Source organism: Mastigoproctus giganteus, chromosome 10, assembly GCF_048544385.1.
Source record: "Mastigoproctus giganteus isolate SK-2022 chromosome 10, ASM4854438v1, whole genome shotgun sequence".
Lineage (NCBI taxonomy): Eukaryota > Metazoa > Arthropoda > Arachnida > Uropygi > Thelyphonidae > Mastigoproctus > Mastigoproctus giganteus.
The window spans coordinates 85,292,977-85,314,207 of record NC_143584.1 but is presented as its reverse complement, the minus strand read 5'-3'; the positions used below and the strand labels follow the sequence as shown (position 1 = coordinate 85,314,207).

Genomic DNA, 21,231 nt, shown 5'->3' with positions numbered 1-21,231 from the left:
AAGGAGGTCCTACAGATTATTAAATTAGCAGTAGTAAGGCCAAATGATGCAAAGAAGTGGACATTTTCTGCATCAACCAAAAATAAAATAACAAAACAAAATGGAATATTCATGCTATTCCCATTCATACAAGATAACTATCCAATTCTGCTTTGAACTTAGGCAGATTTGCTCTTCCATCACATTGGGAGGCAACTTATTCCATTGTTAGGCAACCAGCTGCCCATAAGTGAATTGCAGAAGAATCCAGTCTTTTGTTATTCCCTGAGATTTTATATTTGTGTCTTTGCCCTTGTCTCACCAGTGAGGGAGAACAGACCTTCATCCATTTCGCTCAACCCCTTCAGTCCTTTATATACCTCAATAAGATCTCCCCCTAGATGTGTTTGTCAAACTTTGTGCTCTACACCTTCTAAGCCATTTGTCATATGTGCCTCGATTTGCACTCATTATTAATCTGGTTGCCCTTCTTTGAACTTTCTCTCCAGAAGTTGTGTCTTCTTTAGGTACAGACTCTAGACCTCAATACAACACTCCAAATGTGGTGTAACTATTGCCTTTTATAGAGGGATATGACATCCTTCTCTTCCTAGTGTAGAGAAGGATGCCATCTGATTAATTAATTAAGTTGCCTTCATGGGTGGTAGAGGCCTACAGTTTGGGGAAATTCATAGGTCATCTGGATAGTACCTTCGGGTAAGGGAAGCACATAGGATGATAGGCTTAATTTCTTTTTTTTTTATTAATTATTATTATTTATTTATTTTATTTTATTTTATTTTATTATTATATATTTTTTGTTTTTATCATTGTTTTGTTCGGATTTTTTTTTTTTGGCTGGTGCAGCATAAGCCATGGGCTTTCTTGCACCATGCGGCCATTACTAATACTAATACTAATTAGAGGGAATAATCAAAGGTCTTAATCATGTACAGGACATGTGCCTTTCTAGCTACCTGTTCACACTGCATGGAAAATTTCATGTCAGGTTGAATCATAACACCTAAATTTTTATTCTATTGAACCACTTTTAGCTTCTCTCTCCTAGCTTATATGTGACCCAAGGATTTGTTTCCCAAATGCATAACCTTACTTAGTAAAGTAACACAATGTAGAAGAAATCTTTATATATATTGCAATAATAATAATAATACAAATGGATACATTGCAGTATTGCCCTTCATGGCCACCAGGCTAGCAGTTAACAGTGATAATACAATATAATAATAAATAGAAAACGTTGATAAATCAAACATAAGGAAATACATGTGTAAACGCATAAAAGGAAGCACAGCTCAAGACTCAAAGTATAATATAGTTATATACATCACAATTTACAAAGAAGATATATGTATTAATATAAAACAGGCAATGATATTTGCACTGAACAGAAGTAGTTAGTTCATCATTGTTCACTGGAATGCTGAAAAGATAGTAAGCAATCTTCATATCAGATGGTATTGTTAGCTTGTGGCATTAAAATGAGCTTCGAGGAGAAGGATCGGGGACAGTGAAGTACAATTCAAGGATGCAGCATCTATATTCCCTGTCACAAGCAAACTTATTAAGGTCAGCATCCAAAGACTGGGCACATGACAGCAGCTGAAAAGGCAGAAACCTATTGGATAGGTGGAGATGACTGAGATGTGGGCACAGAGTTGGAGTCGCTCTGAGGGAAGGCTGAGGGACTCTCCAAGAGTACAAATCCTAAAATGATGGTGCGGAAATCTTGCCAATAATCATTTTGACAATCGTGGTAAGGCATTTCATCCTAATCATCATTGGAAGCCTGTGAATTTGTATCAAACTGGCCATTTGGGTTGTCTTTAGCTGTAGAGCAAGTTTATGTTTGTTTATGGCCTATTTTAAGAGCCAAAACTAAGCAGAAAAAGTGGCCTAATTGTGCTGGGGGCAGTGGATGCCATACCTCTGCAGCATATAAAAGCGGAGAGTACTGTGGTTTGTATATATATTTTATAGTAGTTGTGACTTCGTTAATATAATGTAGATGCTGTTTGGCAATCCACCGGAGTCAAGCTGTCAGGGTGAGCAGCTTGTCTGTGTAGTTACTGAAGCAGAGCTTAGGATCAAAAACAATCCTGAGATTAGTGTGTTCATTGACTATAGGAATAGGAGAGTTACATAGTGTTGGCTGAATATAAGAAGGTATTTTCTTTAACCCCTTCATGGATTATCCCAAGATATCTCGTTTTTAGTTTTAAAAGTTATTTGGAACTAAACGAAATATCTCAGGATACAATAATACCTGAAGCAAACAATAATACCTCCAAATTTACGATTGAAACATTTTCTCAGACAATTATCTGGCTAATGGCTGGTAGCAGACCACTGGCTTTCATTTTACTTATGTTTACTTATTGTACAGCAATGTCAGAACAGTAGTGTGCATTCCTATGTGCCGCCAGTAAGTAAAATAAAATTTGCCATCCTAAATGCTGAATACTGAAAGCATTAACCATTTAGAGAACAATATTGAAAAATATTTTGGTGCCCTCTTGAACTGCACCTGTAAGCGACGCTTACTTGCGGTGGACTATCCACTTGCGGTGGCTGTGTGTCAGAATGTAGTTAGTTCACAATTATCACTTGTAGCGGGATTATACTGCTTGTGCATTCCACTTGATTTTTTTAATTTATTTATATAATAAGCAGTGAAGAGTGTTTTCCTGTTCCTTTCTTTTAGCTCAAGTGCAAATTTATTAAAAAATCTGTATAACTTTTTGGCATACACGAGATAACTTGGGATAGCCCAAATGGGTTAATTACTCAGATGTATTTTCTACTAAAAAATTTATAAAAAACACAAAAAACTATACAATGAGTATTTGCATGATGCATACTTTTAATCTGTAAAATAAAAAAAGTCGATCCATTATGGCACATTTTCAGGAAAAAAATGTTCTGGGAAGGGGTTAAGGAGAATATCATAAATTCAGACTTCTCTGGGTTTATTTTTAATCCAAACTGGTTGAGGTAGTTTGCAAATTCCGTGAGTGTATTGTTAATTGATGCTATTATCACAAGATCATTGTGTGGAGAAATCAGCGTGAGGAGCTTCATATCATCTGCAAGTGGGAAGATAAGTGCTGTAAACAAGAGCCCAGATAAGACACTACCCTGTGACTCACCTGAGGAGATACATCACTTGTATATGTGCCCATGGACAGTAAGCCGGATTATTCTATTTTGAAGGAGTGATGTGAGGAACTGTAGAGTGTCTCCCTTGATCTGATGATGGTCTGAAAGTAGCTTCAGCATTGCAGGAATGTTTATAGAGTCAAAAGCTGCTTCAAGGTCTACTTAGTGACTGCAAGCTCCACTTGAGATTCAAATGCAGAGAGCATAGTGGCTAAGAGGTTAGTCACAGTCGATCTATGAGGAAGGGAGTAATGGATTTCAAGAAGCTGATGTGGAAGAAGTTGTTTAGTTAGAATGGGAAGGAGTATCTTCTCAAGGAGTTTTAGAAGACTTGAGGCATTGGAGATTGGCCAGTAACGCTTAAGAAGAGTAGGAGATTGAATTTTGGGTATAGGCTTCACAAGGTAGTTGTTCCACTGCTGGGGAGAGAAATGACTTGACAAAATATGTGGGCTGAGGTATTTGATATGAATTAGAGGATTCCATCTGCACCTGCCATAGCAGAAGTTGGTGTAGAATTAATGGCAACAATAAGCTGTACTCTGGAAATTTACCCCTCGACGTGGGCACCTGTACATGGTGAGGGGACCTCCCAGTGATGCTGCTGAACTTCCAGACTAGCATCACTGGGATCTAATGCCCACAGCCCAGGTTCCAGGCTTACATCAATGGAATCCGGCGTGTTTGCCGTGCGCTGCGACCCGTGGAAATTCGGAAAGGGGGGATCCTGGTGGTTGAGGGGCCCAGCTTCAATACACCACTTTGGCCCCTGCTTCGACAAGACGGGTGGTCCTGGAAGGCCCGGCTAGGATCAATCGGCTAGTAGGCTCGCCTGCGAGGGTCAACCGTGTCAATGCCACGCCCCTACCCTCATGGTCCGAGGGACAGGATTCAGGCTGGTGGCGGTGCGGGTATAGTGTCTGGGTAGCCCTGGCGTTCCACTCCCGAGCGCATTTATTGCATGCCTGGTAGTGGGCATCCCTTCGGGCTCCGTGGTGGGTGGGGAGCCCGGGCACTGAACAATTTAAAAAAACTCAATGAATCCTGATAAACTTATTTCTTCAGGGGCCCCAACCCGGTCCCTATCTGAAACCATAGACACAGATACAGATAGCATTATTGCTAAAAAAGAGGCAGTGAACAGAATTACCATCAGGGTTCCCAAGGTTCTTAATTATGCATTCTACCAATGAAACACCGATTGGTAAAATATCGCCCTTTTTTATTCAAAAAGGGTTAGACGGGTTAGCAGGTTCACCCAAATCAGTTAAGAGGCTTCGTTCTGGAGACCTTTTAATTGAAACTAAAAATGACAGGCAATCCGAACATCTACTCCGAACAACATCAATCGGAGGAATCCCTATAACAGTGACACCACACAGAACACTCAATTCATCGAGAGGTGTCATTTCGGAGTGGGACCTTCTCGATGTAACCGAGGAGGAAATCTGCTCCGAATTAAAACCACAGGGAGTTATTGCCATCAAAAGAATTACTGCGTGAAGGGATGGAAAACTTGTTAAAACCAGGAGCGTTATCCTGACTTTTAACTCTCCTAAACCTCCTGATGAGATTAAAGCTGGATACATCAATTGTTCAGTGCATCCATACGTTCCGAACCCTTTATGGTGTTTTAAATGCCAGAAGTATGGACACTCTCAAATGGCCTGCTGTGGAGTCTTTGCATGCGCTCGATGCGGTGCAAAGGACCACGAAACAACAGCATGTTCAGCCCCAAAACCCACCTGTATTAACTGTGAAGGCGAACACCCGGCCTACTCACGAGCATGCCAGAGGTGGAAAGAAGAAAAAGAAATTCAACGGCTGAAGGCAGAGCTAAATATATCATACCAGGAGGCAAGGAAATCGGTCAAACCCCTGAATATCAACAAACCTACCTACGCCCAGAAGGTAGCAGGGGATGTTCCGTCGGAACTCAGACGGACATGACCATTCCTCCAAAGGAGTCTTTCACTCCCATCGCGCGTTATCTTTTAAGTTCTCAAAAACCTGCACAGAAGAACCAATCAGCTGCCACTCCTATATCTGTACCTCCTAATGCTCCACAAGCAACAAAGGAAATTATGAAAGAAAAGAATAAGAAAGGGGAAGTCCCCCCTAGAACCCAAGAAAACATGGATGTCGAGCAGAAGGAGGTACCCGAAGATTCAGTCTTGGAACTCTTTGCGGAGGAAGAAATGGACACGGGACAGCGTCCATTCTTCCCCAAAAAAGATAAACCCAAGACTGATAAAAGTAAGCCCTCAGCACCTCGGAAGCCGCCTGATGGACCCACCAAGCCAAAATAATGGCTAAATTCCTACAATGGAATTGTCGTGGATTCTGGCGAAATATTGATGACATCAAGGCCCTCCTGCAAAAGCTCGAGCCAGTTTGCTTTTGCTTGCAGGAGACATATCTAAAGGCAAATGACGATCCCACCATGCACAACATCACAATTTTTCGAAAGGATAGAATTGCGGATGGCTCTGTACATGGGGGAGTGGCTATCCTTGTGGGTAACCAGACCCCAGTGCAGCCCTTGCTAATTACAACTAGCATAGAAGCCGTTGCAATTCGCCTTACGGTGGGATTTTTATTAACCGTCTGCTCTATCTATTTGCCACCTGGGACTGACATCTCCCAGGAAGACCTTGATGATCTTCTAATGCAGTTGCCTCCCCCTTTCTTACTTCTCGGGGATTTTAATGGACATAACACCCTGTGGGGTAGTGCTAACATCAATGGAAGGGGACGAGTCATAGAGCATATGCTAAATGACAATGACCTTTCCCTTCTAAATACTGGAACAAATACCTTCATCCACATGCCTACCCGTACTTTTTCTGCCATTGATCTCTCTATCTGTTCCCCTTCTCTACTCCCTTCACTCACTTGGGAAGTGGAGGAGAATCCATACGGAAGTGATCACTTCCCTGTGATAACCTCGTTACACAGTGGGAGACCATGTCTTCCCTTCTGGTTACCACGGTGGAAGATTGATCAGGCTGACTGGACTGCCTTCCAACATCAGGCAAATTTTGATCTTAGCACAGTCAGTCAAGAGCCTATAAATGATGCAGTTAAGTACATCACAGAAAATATTGTCCAAGCAGCTGCGAATGCTGTTCCAAAAACATCTGCCCGGTTTCCACCATTTCCCAAACCTTGGTGGAATTCACAATGCACAGCAGCAAAAAAGGCTCAAAACAAAGCGTGGGGGATATTCCGCCGATATCCTACCACAACCAACCTTATAGCCTTTAAACGTGCACGAGCCAAAGCACGATATATCCGCCGTCAGAGTCAAAAGGAATCGTGGATCCGTTTTACATCATCTATTAACCAGTCTACCAAATCTAAGGTAGTCTGGGATAAAATCCGGAAAATGAAGGGAAAATATACATCCCACCCTTCTTCAATCCTAGATTATAATGGATGCGCTATTGCAGATTCAACTGCAATAGCCAATGCTCTTGGGGGAAACATTCTCCAAAATCTCTGCAACATCCTCGTACTCCCCAGAGTTCCTGGTCCTGAAACATAAACTGGAAAAACAAGCACTTAATTTTAAGTCCAAGGGCCTCTATCCCTACAACGGGGCGTTCACTATAGAGGAACTGAAAAGAGCCCTCACTCTTTCCAAAGCAAGTGCTGTTGGACCAGATGGCATCCATTATGAAATGATTAAACATCTTTCAACATCTATGGATTGTCTGCTCCTTCTGTATAACACAATCTTTATTGAAGGGCAGTTTCCGGACTCCTGGCGAAAGGCAATCGTTCTTGCCTTTCCTAAGCCAGGAAAGGATCCAAAAGTCACCACCAATTATTGTCCTATTGCTCTGACTAGCTGTCTGTGCAAAACCCTGGAGAAAATGGTTAATTCTCGTTTAATATGGTATCTCGAATCAAATGACCTTCTCTCCAACATCCAGTGCGGCTTCCGAAGGAACCGGTCCACTTTGGATCATCTTATTAGATTGGAAGCATCCATCCGGGATGCTTTCCTAAAACGCGAACACTTGGTGTTGGTGTTCTTTGACATGGAAAAAGCGTATGACACAACTTGGAGATTTGGCATCTTAAAAGATCTGCATAGCCTGGGTCTTAGGGGACGACTCCCCATTTTTATTAAAAACTTTTTAGCCAATCGATCTTTCTAAGTTCGTGTGGGATCCTCACTCTCTCGTTCCTTTAGCCAAGAGGAGGGAGTACCACAGGGATCAGTTTTAAGTGTCACGCTTTTCGCCATCAAAATAAATTCCATCACAGAACAACTTCCTCCTACCTTAAACAGTGCCCTCTATGTTGATGACTTTAGCATATTTTGTCAGTCATGCAACATGAGGGTTATTGAAAGACAACTGCAAAAATCCATTGATCACCTCAACTCCTGGGCACTTTCAAATGGCTTCAGGTTCTCGCCGGAGAAGACCGCTTGCGTACACTTTTGTCGTAAGTGTAATCTTCATCCTGAACCTGAATTAAGGCTCGGACAAAATGTTATTCCAGTAGCAGCGGACAAATTCTTTTGACTCGTATTTGATAAAAAGTTGACCTTTCTGGATCACATCCGTCAACTCCGCACAAAGTGCACACGCGGGCTTAATATTCTCCGCTCGCTCTTCTCTACATCTTGGGGAGCAGACCGATGCACCCTTCTTCGGCTTTACCGTGCACTTGTGCGATCCAAACTTGATTATGGGTCCCAGGTATATTCTTCAGCCAGAGACAGTGCCCTTCGATGGCTGGACCCTGTCCATCACCAGGCTCTTCGTATCGCTACTGGAGCATATAGAACATCTCCTGTCCAGAGTTTATACGTCGAAGCAAACGAACCACCATTATCGCTTCGATGTAAGCAGTTGTCTCTAAAGTACGCTTTTAAACTGAAATCCCTGCCAGACCATCCTACGTGGCTATCCGTTTTTGAGCCACGATGGGAAAATTTGTACAATACCCGTAAGACTGCTAATCGTCCTTTTGGTATTCGTCTCCAAGAGCTACTCATAGAACTTGATATCAAGGTAGACAAGGTTGGCCAAACACCGAAGCAACCCCTTCCACCCTGGCATGCTCATATTCAAATATGTGACTTGTCCCTTAAAAATTGGGGAAAGTCGGACACTCCATCATCGGTCTACCTGCAGCTTTATTCAGCACACCGAGCTGAACATTCTGACTTCGCGCCAGTTTACACAGACGGTTCGAAGTCAGAATCATATGTGGGATCTGCTGCTGTCTTTGGAGACACCACTACATCGGAGCAGCATTCCCTCTGAATGCAGCATATTTACTGCAGAGCTGCACGCTATAGAGTTAGCCTTGGCTCACATTAGTAAATGCCAATACCAACGGTTCATTTTATATTCTGACTCTCTTAGTGTGTTACAGGCTTTAATAACCGTGAGATATAATTCTCATCCAGTTCTGTCTAGTATTCAGCAGAAGATTCACTTCCTCCGTGGACGTGAATATGATATCCGCGTCTGCTGGATTCCTAGCCACATTGGGATTAAGGGAAATGATTTGGCTGACACCGCAGCCAAATCAGCAATTCCCAGTAATAATCGCTGCCTGTCAGTCCCCTATACAGACTACAGGCAAATAATACATGAGAAAATACACTCCCAATGGCAGGATTTGTGGAATAGACAGACTGGGAATAAACTATATCGTATAAAGCCTGTAATTGAACCGTGGCAGTCTAGTCTGCGCAGGAATCGTAAGGAGGAAGTTGTTCGTGCCCGGACCTGCATAGGACATAGTCATTTGACACATTCGTTTTTGCTGAGGGCTGATGACCCTCCTATGTGTGAGTCCTGTGGCACAATATTAACAATCAGACACATTTTAGTTGACTGTACCAGTTTTAGAAATGCTCGTTTTACCGCTTTTAACCATCTGACTGAGCCGTATACACTCAGTCAGATTTTATCCGACAATGACCATGTGTCTGCTATTTTTAATTTCCTAAAATCAGTAAACCTTTTTACTCATATTTAAAAAATCTTATTATTTTAAGATTTACTATTGTTACCTTTTTTACTGATATTTGTCTTTTATAGCTTATACGTGTTTTTAAAACCTGACGTAGTGACCTAATTCAGTAAGTCACTGGAAGTTTTTACTTTTTATGACAAGGTTTTGGCACATTATAGCCATAGTTGCTGATGCGCCAATAAAACTCAATCAAACAAACAAAAAACTGGAAATTTATACTGCAGACAGTGTCAGACGGAATTCCAGTTGTTGGTTTATGAAGATCAGGCCATTATTCCACGTTCGAGGAAAATCTAGATATGAAGTCAAGCCACTGGTCAGGTTCAAGATTTAGGGAGAAATCAGAAGGCTGCTCAGAGTAGGGAGCATTTTTCCTCTACAAAGGGTTATATCCATATAATGCTTAATTGCTTGAGATTGCTGCTTGTTAAATGTTACGCAGCTCTAGAGTTAGCTATCCTGCCTTGAACGCTTTGTGACTGCTTCCACATTTTGTGCATATGCTGTTTTAACTTGAAACTCATATTAAGATGGATGGGAGTTCACCATGCTCTGGACTGAGGCATGATGGAAATCCTCTTTGTACATTGAGTATCAGTAGATTTCCTGTAAATTGATAAGCTAGCAATGCTAGCTTATCAATGCTAGCAATGTTAACTCTGATATCTAAAAAGGTCATTGCCTTTCCTAAATATCAATTACCTCATCCATAAGTGCTCTGATATCTAGGAAAGGCTACTCCTTTTCTTAGATATCAGAGCACTTAGTGGCTAAGTGGATGATATTCTACATCTAGATGATGCTACATCTAGTTCCAGGAAGAGGACATTTGTTGAGCAGTGATATTGAGTCTGTTTGCCAGTATGCTTCTTCTTGAAGCTGTTTCAACATCCCCATTATAACCTTCCCCCAATCCTTGGAAATAAATGATGTGAAAAGAAGAATCATAGAGCTAAACTATAGAACAAACCTATTTTTCATTTAAGGACCAGATCTGTACCATAAAAAGGGTTTCGGTATGGGATGGGGGGGGGGCTCTGTCCAGATTTCTTCCAGATATCTTCCTAGTTAGAATATGTAGCTTATCTCTTTCTCCTCTGCCATCAAAGTTGGTCCAGTAAATCAGCTTTATTGAAATTTGTGTTTTATATTTATACTTTTTTTTCACATGAAAGTAGGCATTGTTGATAGTATGATTAGGTTTTTAAATTAGAATCATCTGGGACATATACATCAAGTGGTTACTTTATTAGGCACACCTACCTAACAGTGAGTCTTTTTCCCATTTCTCAGAACCTGATCCATATCGATTCAGTTGCTTCCCACAGTTGTAAATTGATGGTTGAGAATCTATATTTTGAAATCCACCCAATCCTTTAGTTGCTTGATTGTATTGAGGTCTGGTGACTGAGAAGTCTACTCCCCAGAACCAATCCTGTAAAACTCTGGCCTTGTAACATGGTGCATCTTCCTATTGGAAGAAGCCATTAGCAGATGACTATACTACAGCCATGAAAGCAATGTGCCTAATCAGAAATAATTTCCAGATTAACCTGTGGCATCCAGATGATTCCACACTGGTTGTCACTGGGCCCAATTTACATCATCATCATGAAAAGTCTCCTTATACCATTATACTGCAACCACCAGCTTGAATTATTGACACTGGGAAGATGAGTCTAGGGCTCATGTTGTTTTTCCCATATTCTGGTTCTCCCATCAGAATAAAACAGCAGGAACCTGGATTTGTTAAACTAGGAAAAGTTTTTCCGATTTTCCATTGTCTGGCATTCACATTCATGAGCCCCCTATAACTATACCTGGGACATATACATCAATGTTTATGCTGACAGGAGTGGAACCTGATTCACTCATTGTTTGCAATGCCTCATCCATAACAAGTTGTGAATTATGATGAATTGTGCCTTCTGAAATTCCTCTTTGGTTACCACTACTGTTGTACCAGGTTATTATAACCTTTCTTCCATACTGCAAAGTCTTATCAACTTTTTGTTGGCCTCTTTTGTTTTTGATTACAGGTTCATCATTGGCTAGGTGTTATTTGGTTATTGGACCAATATTAATATATACCCAAGACACAGTAGTTTTATATGATAATCCCATCAGGGTCGCAGTTTTTCGCAGATACTCATACTAGTGTTTGGCAATGACTTCCATGCCACTTAAATCTTTCATCTTTCTTGCCCATTCTTGTATTCCTAAACTGCACACACACACAGCATTCCTCTGTATATGCTGTCCACCTGTTTTATACCATGGTACAAAAATGTGATGCTGTTATTGAAGGAGTGCTTTGCTTCATGAAAAGGCTAAGTGTACTTAATAAAGTGGCCATTCAGTGTAAGGATGTAGTTTAGAAACCCATAAATTTTCAGGAACACCCACTCATAAAACAAAGCCAAATTATGGAATGTTTATTTCCTTCAGATTTTTATTAATGGTTTATTTATTACATTCATAATGCTGGAAAAAAATAATTACCACAGGTATCTTTGGTATATAAAACTCTGGTGGAAATTATGTGATTTAATTTCTTCAGTCACTTGTATTTAATAATTACAAGTGACTGAAGTGACTATTTATTAATAATTAATAATTTGTATGTAATACCCAGATTTTTTTTTTCCTGTGAAATTCAGGAACATAATTTCCATTATTATCATCTTGTTGCTTTTTTCCTAGAATTGGTGAAAAAATAGTAACGAAGAAGATATTACTTCCAGAAATGGAGGATATAACGCTTGTTTATAAAACAGAGGCAAACTATGGTATGTTTATATTTTTAGATTTTTATTAATGTTGGTCATTTATTATAATTTATTGGGCTGGAAAAGAATGAATTATCAAAAACTAACTTATGAAATTAGAACACTTTAGCAACACAGTCTTATTTCATTCTATCTATCATTTGCATATAATACAGGAATTTCATCCTGTGAAATATTGTCTAAGCACCAAATCAGCTTTACTATTTTCTGACACTGACATGCACAGGCTTTTTATGCTGTATCCATTTTCACTCCTGTCACACATCCTGTTTTTATTTCACTAGAAATTGAGTATATATTCAAATAAGTTGGCATGAAAAAGAAAACAAATCTACTTTAGAAATGCTGTATAAAATTAAATATTGGTTTTGCATCTCAATACTGTCAGCTGTCAAAGAGAGCCTTTGTTCAAATTGCTATAGTTACTATCCTCTGGATTATTGCAAACATTGCAATAATCTAGAGGATAGTGATAGAGGATATTTTAAAATCAAATCACCCTGACAGGGATAATCTGATTTTAAAATATTTTCATGCACATATGTTATAAACTGTGTCTACAATTACCTAGAAACACAGATAAGAGATGGCAGCACTTACTAGAAGATTTGTAACATTTGAAATGATTTTTGATAGTGTCTTTAGACATGTATACATGCTCTGGAAAAGGTTAATAAGGCTATCAATGCTTATATACCCTTATTAACCTTATTATATGTATCCCAAGGAAAAATGCTTGCATATAAATTAACACGTGACACAGAAGCCTATGATATATATAAGTTGATCTGTAACCAAGTTAGAAAGGAGGTTAGGCAGGCGAAGGCAGATTACGAGAAATCTTTGGCAAAGGATGCAAAAAAAAAACAGCAGAGAGTTCTTTACTTATGTAAACTCTAGAAGGAAGGGGATGAATCAGATTGGTCCACTTGATATTGATGGGTCTTTTCTTTTTTTTTTTTTTTTGTAGTTGTTGGTGCATTGGCTTCTGTGGCCATAATGCACCTTCCAAGGTTTTTGCAGTACTTTGATCCAAGCCTGAGGTGGGATTCAAACCCGCAACTTTTGGGTTGCTAGGCAGGTACTTTACCCACCTGGCTAGCCCGATCGGCTATTGATGGGTCAACTGTTGATGATCCTGCTCAGGTAGCTAACAAACTAAATGAATATTTTGCATCGACATTCACACGTGAGTTATTCAGCAAGGGGAATGCCAGAGGTGTATTCAACTCTGGAGAAAGCTAGATAATCTTGTAATAACTGAGAGTAAAGTGGAGAAAAATTGTTGAAGATAAACATAAGAAAGGCAGTGGGGTGGATGGGATCTATCCAGTTATATTAAAGGAGGCAGCAAAGGAAGTAAGCAAACCCTCAGCCATAATTATGAGAGCTTCCTTGGACTCAGGGGAGGTACCCATAGACTGGAGATGTGCAAATGTAACCCCAATTCACAAAGGAGGATCAAAGGCTGACACAAGTAATTATAGACCTGTGAGTTTAACTTCTGTTCCAGGAAAATTAATGGAGGCACTGGTTAAAGAAGCACTGCAGGATCATCTGGACAAGACTTCAGTTATAGCTCGGACACAGCATGGTTTTATTAAGGGGAAGTCTTGCCTGACCAATTTGATTGGATACTATGATGCAATCACAAAAGAACTAGATGCAGGGAATAACTTTGATATTATATTCTTGGATCTTAGAAAGGCTTTTGATAATGTTGCACATGGAAAACTGCTGACAAATTGGAGCAGTGTGGCATTGGAGGTAAATTGCTGCTATGGATAAAAGGGTGGTTGAGGGGGAGAAGACAGAGAGTGGTAATCAATGGAAACTGCTCATTGTGGACTAATGTTATTAGTGGAGTCCCTCAGGGTTCAGTGTTGGGTCCATTATTGTTTTCTGTATTTATAAATAATATTGATGATGGCATATCAAGCTTATTGTCCAAGTTTTCAGATGATACAAAAGTTGGCAGGGTTGTTAAGGACACTACTGATGATATGCTGCTGCAACAGGATCTGGAAAGGTTGAGCAGATGGGCTGAGAGGTGGCAAATGAAGTTTAATATTGACAAATGTAAAGTACTGCATATGGGAAACAGTAATCCCAGAGCAACGTATCAAGTCTGTGGTACTACTACACTGACAGTGGTAGAGAATGAAAAAGACCTGGGGGTAATTGTACCGGCAGATATGAAGTTCTCTGACAGTGCAGACGGGCTGCAAGAGTAGCTCATGGTGTCTTATCAATGATATACAGGAATTTTTCTAGCAGGAATAAGGAGGTGATTATTCCCTTGTATAAGGCAATGGTCAGGCCACACCTTGAGTACTGTATACAGGTCTGGAGGCCTCATTTCAAGAAGGATGTAGAGCTGCTGGAACGAGTACAGAGAAGGGCAACAAGATTAGTGAATGGAATAAAGGGTTGTTCTTACGAAGAAAGGCTTAAGTTTTGCAAATTACAGTGTCTGGCAACTAGGCACTGGCGAGGTGATCTGATATAGGTGTATAAGGCCTTGAATGGGTTGAGCATGCTCAATGCTGATGGGATTCTGCCTCTAGCTCAGAATAATCACCTGAGAGGGCATAAATTCAAATTGAGGAAAGACAGATGTAGGATAGATGTGTGGAAATTTGTCTTTAGCCAGCGGGTAGTTGGTTGGTGGAACAGACTTCCATCCCTTGTTGTGGAAGTTGATAGCCTAAATAAATTTAAGGCTTGGCTGGACTGGTATTTTGAATGAACGGAGGGGTGAAGTGGAAGGGTTTTTTTTTTTTTTTTTTTTTTTCTGGCTGATGCTGCATAAGCTTGCTTTCTTGCATCATATGCCTCTACTAATGCTAATTCTATACTGCTTCAAGAAGATTTATATAAACTGGTGTAGTGTACTACTCTGTAGATTAACTGTATTTTCTGATATGAAACATATTATGATTCACAAATATCAAGGCATCAACACCTTTTCTCAAAATAGCATTAAAATTCAAATCACTAGGAACTTAAGTATTTATAAATGAGCTAAAAATTATTCTTTCTCAATGTGGCTTTCTGAAGCATAAACACAGTTCCAAAAACAAACTGATTTTGGCACTGTGTTCCAAAAACCATATGTTGATTGCATGATTAATAATACAAACATGCATAAGCAAGACAAAAAACAGTCAAAATCGTCGGTAATAAAAATACAGTTATATTCAGTAAATCCTAACTTTGCTAATATTACAAATTTATAGAGTTAAAAAAGGAACAAGTTTGAAGTTTGGCAGGCTTTCATAAGGTTAAAAAAAATGCACAAACTTTTAGCTTAATATAAAACAATAGATTCTACTTTGTATTGATATTTTATTAAAGTTATTCTGGAAGTTATTCTACGGACCTCAATCAGGGCTGTAGAATAACTTCAAGGTGTTGCTCTCCAAATATAAACTGCTAAAATAATTTTAATGAATTCTTGCACTCACAGCCCGTGAATAATTCAACATACCTGGGATCGAAGGCGAAGGATCTCAACCCAACCCCAAAACATATCAAAATGCCCTTATGAAACTCTGAGTGATAGAAGACATCATGTCAAAATAATTAATTAAAATTTAACAAAAAGCAAAAGAATTAATCATGGCAATGATATAAATTAAAATCACAGCGATGAAATAAATTAAAACTATTTTACGAGACTTTTCCTTCCTTAAGTGGACTAGGCTTTTTGACTGACTTTCTTGATCACAAGTTGGAAATGACGCGAAGTGTGTGCATGTCAAGATATTAATAGGAGATTATTTGCCCTGGTGCATGCGTATAAATGACCATTCATCCAAAATGAGTTTAGGGATGCCTATCATTGATAGAATTTTCATGCAACTTCATTTCCAGGGTTTCAGCAATTAATAACTTTGTATAGACTATGTATAAGTATAGTGCGAAGGCATCAATAATACATAGCCAAATCTGAATGAACAGAATATTAGCAAAGCAGCATCGTTTTAAGTTATATCTCATATTGTGAATACCTTCACAACGAGTTGCCATGATATTGCACTACTTCGAATAAGTAATGCTTCACTTGAGGAGAAGACTAATGTTACTTATTCTCAGATGGATACTACCACCCAGACGGCACCGTTTCAGGGCTATTTGGCCCTTTTTCGGTGGGTGGGTAGGTACCCAAGTGATGCAATTATGCCATAATTTGGAATGCCTACTACTGGCAGTTTGACAAGACCAACTGTACTTTTACTTTAAGGATTATGCATCATCCAAAAATGGCTTCACACTATTGAGGGTAATGGATTTCGTTTATTCACTGACTAATTTTACACTAGCAGAAGAACTTCATAAAGTGAATACACTAAACATGTAATCATATGAGAACCAGGAAGGGATTACCACCAAAGTTTAAGACCACAAAGAAAATAGAAAAACACAAATTCTTCATTTTTCATAAAGGGGATAAAATTTGTGTGTAAAATTCACACGTGGAAAGACAAAAGAACTGCTGTACTTAGGCTATCTACTGTCTATAATACAGAAACTGAAGGAATAACAGGAAAAGTAAAAGGAGAAGAAACATTCATTTTGAAAAGCCAATCATTATTTGTGAATACACAAGGAATATAGGTGCTGTAGACAGAGCTGATACATTATTGTGCTAGTTATTTGTCAGTTGAAAATCAGTGAAGTGGTAGAGGCATTTGGTTTGTAACTTTTAGAGATCTCAGTTATGAATAGTTTCATCTCATTGAAGGTGGTAGATCCATCTCAAAAGAACCAATGTCACGAGAAGTTTCAAAAGTGCTTGTTCAGCTAGTAGATGTCAGATGCAGAAGACTGAATGATTGTACTCATACTATGATGAAAGATGAAAATCCAAATAAGAAGAAAGACTGCACAGTATACACTGAGGCAAAACATTATGACCACCTACCTAATATGATGTTGGTCCTCCACATGCAGCCAAGACAGCTCGTACCTAGCGAGGCATGGACACTACAAGATTTCTAAGTGTGTCTTGTATCTGGTACCAACACATACCCAGAAGATCCTTTAACTTCTGTAAGGTTGAGACGCTGCAGATCAGAGTTGCTGTTCCAACACAAACCACAGGTGCTTGATGGGATTGATGTCTGAGGAATTTGGAAGCTAGGACAATACCTAGAAGTCTTCCTTGTGTTCTGCGAACCAATCTCGAACAATCTGGGTAGTGTGGCATGACACACTATCCTGCTGAAAGATGGCACCGCCAGAGGGGAAGACCGTTGCCATGAAAGGGTGTACCTGGTCAGAAATGATGTTTAGGTAGGTGGTAGATATCAGGGTGCCCGGAACATGGATGACTGGACCCAGGGTATCCCAGCAGAACATTACCAAAAGCATGACACTGCTGCCACCGGCTTGTTTTTCCAGGCACCATCACTTCCCCAGGTAAACGATGCACACGTACCCGGCCGTCCACATGGTGCAACAGGAAACATGATTCATCAGACCAGATGACCTTCTTCCAAGCACTCAAGGTATAGTTTTGATGCTCGCATGCCCATTGTAGGCACTGTCGCCGGTGGACCGTAGTTAGCATGGGCACTCGGAGCGGCCTGCGGCTACGCAGCCCCATTTTCAGCAGGGTTCGATGTACTGCATGTTGTAACACATTACTTCCTTCACCAGCATTCCATTTACCGGTGAGTTCCACCACAGTCGCCCTTCTGTTGCACATACCATCCGGGAGAGCCTTCGCTCACCTCGAGCATTGATGAGCCATGGTTGTCCAACACCTCGCTGGCGGTTTGTGTGTGTACAGAGAAGGGCAACAAGATTGGTGAGAGGAATGAAGGGATCCTCTTATCAAGAGAGGCTTAAGTTCTGCAAATTGCATTGGCTGGAGACTAGGCACCTGCGCGGTGATCTGATTGAGGTGTATAAGGCCTTGAATGGGTTCAGCACGCTGAATTCTGATGGGATCCTTCCACTTGTTCAGATTACAAACCTAAGGGGTTCGTAAGGGGGCATAAATTCAAATTAAGAAAAGACAGATGTAGAATAGATGTGCGGAAATTTGCCTTTAGCCAGCGGGTGATTAATTGCTGGAACAAACTTCCATCTGTCGTTGTGGAAGTTGATAGGTTAAATAAATTTAAGGAGGAACTGGACGGCATTTGGAGGGAATGGTGTGATTTTTTTTTTCATAAGCTCATACATTTGCTTTCTTGCATCACATGCCACTACTACTACTACTCTCCTCTGACCACTATTGGTAGGTACTAACCACGGCTGACCGTGAGCACCCCACCAGCCATACTGTTTTGGATATACTCTGTGCCAGTTGTCGGCCATGACAATTTTGCCTTTGTCAAACTCGCTTGAGTCCGCTGTTTTTCCCATCTGAAGAACAAGAGTAACACTGATTAAAGGAACTCAGTATCAGGTGATTTTTATTCCATGTCCTGACCCGTGCATGTGATGTAGTTCACCTGCAGTTGCTTTGATTTGCATAACGACTCACTGGTCATAATGTTTTGGCTCATTGGTGACACAGGTTCTAAAGTGGGGAAAAAAGAAACATTTTTTTTTGATATTGTGAGACACTCCAGAAAATCAGGATGCATCATGTTGATTGTTTCAAGAAATACCACACTGAAATGATAAAAATAATTAACATTTACAATGTTTTACCCTGTTGTCTAATATATTAGCTCCTGTAAACCCAAACCCAAAAATAATTTTTGAATAACACATTTCTTCTAGGTTTTTGTTGTTTTTTTTTTTTAATTGGACTATATGGGGAAGATAGTGAAAATAATAATGCTGTACAAAAGGTTAACGTACATTTTGTAAATGCAAGGTGCTACATTTGGGCAGCAGTAAACCCATAATAACATATCATTTGGGTAGCACTGAACTCAAGATAGTTTATAAAGAAAGAAGACCTAGGAATCCTTGTTCAGTCTAACATCGAGTTTTCTGAGTAGTGAGACAGGCTGCTAGGACAGCTTCTGGAGATGTTAATAGAGGATCTTTGATAACAGGAAGAAAGATGTAATTAGCCATTTAAAATAGTTTATAAGTCAGTGTTTGACTTGTTTTTTTTTTTTTTTTTGTTTTTAGTTTCAGTTTGTACACAGGAAGTGGGTATGTGCTCTGAAACATCATGCTTCTTGTTCAGTATCTATAAGCTAATTAGGACAGTCAATTCATAAGTAACGCTAGAAGAATTAGCGTAGATTTATGTGAGATTTGCTGACACCTCTGTAGCCAGGTGGGTAGGAGCAGCAGTGCGTAACACACATTTCTTGATTAGACCGGGGTTTGAGCCAGTGACCACCAAATACGAAGGATGCGGGAAGGTCAGGGAATGACCACCGTATATCCCCAGAGCAATATGGCCTTAGTTGCTAATGCTCCTAAAAACCAAAAAAATTACAAATAATAATAATGTGAGATTTGCTATAAAAGAGCATTCTAGTGGTTTGAGAAAAAAATGCTTCTGTTGGTGTGTAAAGCGTTTGACACAGTAGTTGAAATGGTTTTCTTACTACAACTAATAAGTTACTGGAAAGTGCAGTGCATTGTTCTCTAACTTAAATTTGATAAAACTTTGCAATGCTGTTTATGTCTAGCAATATCTAATAGTTTTATATTAAGCTGTAGATATGAATTAATAATATTAATTGCTGGATCTTTAATAAATTGATGCCAACTCATTTAATACTCAGAATTAAAAATATTTAAATTAAAATACATTCTTTCTTTACAATAGTATTTCTTCCTTTATTTTGTCTAATGTATGTATAAAACACTAATTTGAGCGTTCACAGAAATATAGAATAAAAAATATGCTTGAATGTGAGCGTCCACAGCAAACATGAGACAAAAAATCAGAGAATAGGAGAGTATTTGGACACACTGAAGCAGAACCTCCTTGCACTCAGCAAGAGACTATGCCAATACAAAGAGAGCTCCCAGAGGAAAATAAACAACTGAATCTTCGATGAGGATCAAAGAGGCTTCTACAGGTGTCTCAGAGAAGACAGGAAAGAAGGGAACGGACCACCTGAGCAGAAGACGATTGAGGAGTTCTGGGGAAACATATGGAGCAGGGAAGTAAGACATAACAGCTGAGCTCCCTGGATAGAACACAAGAAAACCAAGGATGTACAAGAAATGAGAGGGTGGGAGATTTGGGAAGAAGGAGTAAAACAGACGATGAACTCTCACAACTGCCGAACTCCAGGAATAGAAACGTCCACAACTACTGGTACAAGAAGCTCACTTGCACACCCACACACAAGCACCTAGCAGAGCAGTTCACCCGAATGATAAGGCACCTAGGGACAATCTCGAAGTTTCTCACTCAAGGAATCACATATCTGAAGCCTAAAGATGAAGATACGAGAAACCCGATGAAATATAGGCCTACAATCACCTGCCTCCCAACAATGTACAAGACCCTGACCAGCTGCATAACCAGGAAGATATCAGGCCACTTGGAGAGCCAGAACATAATGGCCGAACAGCATAAACGATGCAAGGAGCAATTAACCATAGATGCTGCGTTTATGGAGCAAGCCTACAAGAAGTGCCACAATATGTACACAGCCTACATCGATTACTGCAAGGCCTTTAACTCTGTGCCTCATAGCTGGCTGATAGAGGTGCTGAACATCTACAAAGTCAATCCGATAGTGACAAACTTCCTGGGAGAAATGATGGTGAAATGGAGTACCACCATTAAGGTCGAAAACATCACAACCAGGCAAATCCCCATTAGGAGAGGAATCTTTCAGGGTGATGCCCTGAGCCTACTGTGATTCTGTCTAGCACTTAACCCACTATTCACCATGCTCACCAGTAGCAAGTACGGATATAACCTCAAAGAAGGAAGAAAGAACCTGTACACCCTCACCCACCTGATGTACATAGATGACATCATGCTCTACATGGGAACCGAGGAGCACCTCCAGCAACTACTCCAGATCACCAAAGAATTCAGCAATGATATTAGGGGCACCTCTGTAGCCTGGTGGGAAGGAGCAGCAGTGCGTAGCACATGCTTCTTGATTAGACTGGGGTTCGAGCCTGTCGCCACCAAATATGGAGGATGCGGAAAGGTCAGGGAATGACCACCGCATATCCCATATCCCGGAGCAATATGGCCTTAGTTGCTAATGCTCCTAAAAACCAAATGACAACAACAACAACAACGATATTAGGATGGAATTTGGTCTAGACAAATGCAAGACCCACGGATTGCACCAGGGAAAATTAGTCAACTGAAACTACC

At 40.1% G+C, this 21,231-nt stretch overlaps 1 protein-coding gene across 1 annotated transcript in view; it reads left to right on the top strand.

Annotated features, from left to right (window-relative positions):
• The window catches only part of LOC150079131 (annulin-like), a 189,911-nt gene that overhangs the window by 117,360 nt on the left and 51,320 nt on the right, over positions 1-21,231 (top strand). The window contains exon 9 of the mRNA XM_090382963.1: positions 11,869-11,954. Coding sequence (XP_090239089.1) covers positions 11,869-11,954 — 86 coding nt within the window. The remainder of the gene's footprint in view (positions 1-11,868; positions 11,955-21,231) is intronic.